This window comes from Geospiza fortis, unplaced genomic scaffold, assembly GCF_000277835.1.
Source record: "Geospiza fortis unplaced genomic scaffold, GeoFor_1.0 scaffold217, whole genome shotgun sequence".
Classification (NCBI taxonomy): Eukaryota; Metazoa; Chordata; class Aves; order Passeriformes; family Thraupidae; genus Geospiza; species Geospiza fortis.
In genome coordinates this window covers 1,484,098-1,487,473 of record NW_005054392.1, presented here as the reverse complement: position 1 = coordinate 1,487,473, position 3,376 = coordinate 1,484,098, and the positions used below count along the sequence as shown (strand labels likewise).

General features: G+C 44.5%; 2 protein-coding genes across 2 annotated transcripts in view; one reads left to right on the top strand and one right to left on the bottom strand.

Annotated features, from left to right (window-relative positions):
* HBS1L (HBS1 like translational GTPase) overlaps positions 1–346 on the bottom strand; it is a 105,974-nt gene extending 105,628 nt beyond the window's left edge. Inside the window, exons 1-2 of the mRNA XM_014308905.1 lie at positions 247–346; positions 72–179 (exon numbers count right to left, since the gene is read on the bottom strand). Of these exons, the coding sequence (XP_014164380.1) occupies positions 72–179; positions 247–346 (208 nt within the window). The remainder of the gene's footprint in view (positions 1–71; positions 180–246) is intronic.
* A 115-nt stretch (positions 347–461) lies between these two features.
* MYB (MYB proto-oncogene, transcription factor) overlaps positions 462–3,376 on the top strand; it is a 26,232-nt gene continuing 23,317 nt past the window's right edge. The window contains exons 1-3 of the mRNA XM_031060845.1: positions 462–813; positions 1,813–1,817; positions 2,176–2,340. Coding sequence (XP_030916705.1) covers positions 462–813; positions 1,813–1,817; positions 2,176–2,340 — 522 coding nt within the window. The remainder of the gene's footprint in view (positions 814–1,812; positions 1,818–2,175; positions 2,341–3,376) is intronic.

The following is a 3,376-nucleotide window of genomic DNA, read 5'->3' as shown; positions in this document are numbered from 1 at the left end:
TTTTTTTTTTCTTTTCTTTTTTTTTTTTTTTTTTGCCTTTCTCCCCGTGTATCGTTGCACAAGCCGGTTGCCTTGGCGAGCAGCGCAGCGCTGATGGGCGGCCGGGGGACTCCCGCTGTCCCGGCCGGGCGGGGCGCCGTGCCGTGCCGTGCCGAGCCGCCTGGGGGGACGCTTCAGGGCTGCGGTCGGAGGTGCAAAATAAAGTTTTAGAGCATTGCTGAGGGCCAGGTTGACTGAAGAAACTACCGAGCGTCCCGGAATCCCCGGGCACTTTTCTCCTGCTGGAGAACGCCGGTAGTACAGTGAAGTTTGCTCGGTTCTGCGGTGCCAGCGAGGCCCCAGTCATTTAAATAACCCTGTTACAGAACTGGCCCCGCACTGAAGTCCTTAAACGTGTTGGCCGCTGATGCTGTGCTGCTGCTGCAGAGCGGCGTTTCCCTGCGGCGCAGGAAGCGCCGCCGATGGATGCGTACCTGCTGGTTGCCGTCTACGGAAAACTCATTTTCAAAATGATACTTGGAAACTGTGCCACAAAACTTCCTTTGGCATATGGGCAGCGGCGCAGCTGTCTCTGTGTGTCACTGAGAAAAGTGAATCTGCTGGGGACGGAGCCGCGCTTGTGGCAGCTGGAGCGTGGGAGCTTTTGCTCAAGCACGGGAGGCTCCAGCTGCCAGCGAGGGGTGCGTGCGGAGTGGGATCTTCCATCGGGGCTTGCTCCCAGTGGTTATGGGGTCTGGGGAATAGAGAGTGAATGGCGGGGCTGCCGGACTGCTGCGCGGTGGGCGCGAGTTGCGGGTGGCAGCGATGCGCTGGGTGAGTCAGGGGCACCCGGCAGGGGCTGCAGGATGGCCACACACACCACAGCAGGCTGTGGAAAACTTTTTACATGTAGCATGTAAGCATGTTCTTTCAATACATAGACCAGAAAACAGGGTGGAAGATGTAGGGTGTGATTAGCCCAGTACTTTTAAAGAATGTATGTTCAGCAGCTTGCCTTTCGGAGGTGTTCGCATCTTGACAAACAGTAACCGTGCTTCACTGCAAATTAATTGAAAGTAATCTCCTGAAAACTGGTTAACAGCATAAACAGCGCATGTTAATTTTATTACAAAATATCTTTATTTTAATGTCTTAGTCATACTTTTAACATACCACAGCATGCCGTACCATCAGATGTATCACAGTTTTTAATCTTAATGACACTGACTCCTTTCTAACACTCATGGCTAGCAGCTCTTAGCTGAAGTATCAGAACTGCTGCACATAACTTAAAAGTTAGAAGTGAAATACTGTCCGCCAGAAAGGCATGTCTTGTTGCAAAACACTCTCTTTTAGATTTAGTTAGCTAGGTAGAGAAGGTACTCTTTGTGAGAAGAGTCATGGAGTCTTTTTTACCCATAGATAGCCTCTGGGGAAATCCCTTAGTCATGAATTAGGTGAACAGAGCATTTCAAAAACAGTATGAGGGATTTAGAAATAGACTAGAGGTAATAAAGTTATAGAAATGGAGACTATAGAAGGGCTCAGTCATTCATTTGTTGGTTGCAGGATTAAACAAACTTGTCCTCAGTCCTTATCTGTCCAAACCCATAAATGGAGGGCATATTTTATATTAGAGCTTATTGCATGTTAATGCTGCCACTTACTGTCTTTACTTATTGTAAAAACTTGTGCCTTCTCATATAGGGCCCATAAACATTTTCTCGAACAAAGTTATTGTTTAGCTTTTTGTTTTGCTACACAGTCGGTTTTATTTTGGAGCAGTATAACAATCTGCTGTATTAAACATACAAAAACATTAATGTTTTTCAGAATGTGTATGGCATGAGTTAAAGATCTTAAACACGTACTCATGTACTGGACACAGCCTCTAGTTGTCTTTATTGTCCCAAACATTGTATTTTAATTTGAAACCTTCATTGGTTGAAAGTTTGCCAAATGTGTAATTCACCACTGATCTAACATTAGGAGCAGGTCTAAACATGCACAGTAATACGAAGGTTGCCAGCCCTTTGCCTGTATCTGTGGATACCAAAAACAGCAGAACCAGTTCAGAATACTAGAACAACAGAATGCAGAGCAAAATCTTGTTGTGCAAGTTTTAAAACTTTTATCTGTGTAACCTTTGTAAGGATTGTAGTGAGGGGGGGGGGGTTGTGTTTTGTAATTAAGTAGCTCAAGTCCTCATGCTCCACTCTGTCTCGCTGTGTTTCCTTTTGCAGTATATATAGTAGTGATGATGATGAAGAAGATGTTGAGGTGTATGATCACGACTATGATGGTCTGCTTCCTAAGACAGGAAAACGCCACTTAGGAAAAACCAGGTGGACCCGGGAAGAGGTAAATCCAAGTTCATTCCTCTCCTGCATGTAAAAAGATAAGAGAGAGCATGGATCACATTCTTCTCCAAGTTGCTTCATGTTCTTCACCATATTTGCTAATCTGCAAGCTTACTTCAGTGACAGTCCCATGTCTGAGGATAACTTTTTTGACCCACTAGCTACATTTCATGTTTTATTTAACTTTGAGCATAGTACTTACCTTTTAAATAAAACATATAAACACAACTTTTTAATTTCCACCATGCTCTGTGTTAAAGTATGTGGATCCTCTGTGTAATCCCTTCTGGGGAAGCAGATGCCAAATCACCTGTACTTCATTGTTGCTACTTTCCTCCTTCTGTTTGGAAACTGTTGCTATGTGAGAACCCGTGCGTGTTCAGTGTCTCGCAGCAGCAAACCACTGTGGCAAAAGCTGCTGCAGTCCTTCTGTACCACTGGAATTTTGCACTTTAATTGCACTGTTATGATTCCAAGTGGAAGTAAAGTAAAAGCTGGAGGAGAGAAATCCAGCAGTACCAAAACTGAGCATTCAGGATGTATTTTGCTTTTCAAGGTCAGAATTAGTTGTGACACCCTTGTGCTGACTTTCTGGGGAAATTGTGGTATCAAACTCCTCTGCCAGATGGATCTCCTTTGGCCATTTAACTGGTTTGAGTTTGTTGTGGAATACATTAATACAGTTCTTGAGTTATGTTTTGACTTTCTCTTCTCTAACAATGTGTATTGATGTAAAAACAGTGGCAGGTCACCCCTTGCAAGCTTTTTATTTATTTATTTTGAATCATTGTCTGCCCTTACAAAGGTGGACGTGGTTGTGATGTGGCCAGGGAGGAAAGGATGGCCATGAGGTCCAAAGGCCATTGTCCTGTTGCATGAACTGGGAGCACACTGAGAGGTGCTAACTGGGGAAGGAGAGGACTACTCTTCTCCTCTTATCTCCTGGGGCATTTCTGGTTTGTTTTACCCTATCTTGATCTTTCCCAGTACATAAGATTGGTTTCTTTTGTCTTTAGGGTCTGTATTTCTGGCCTTAT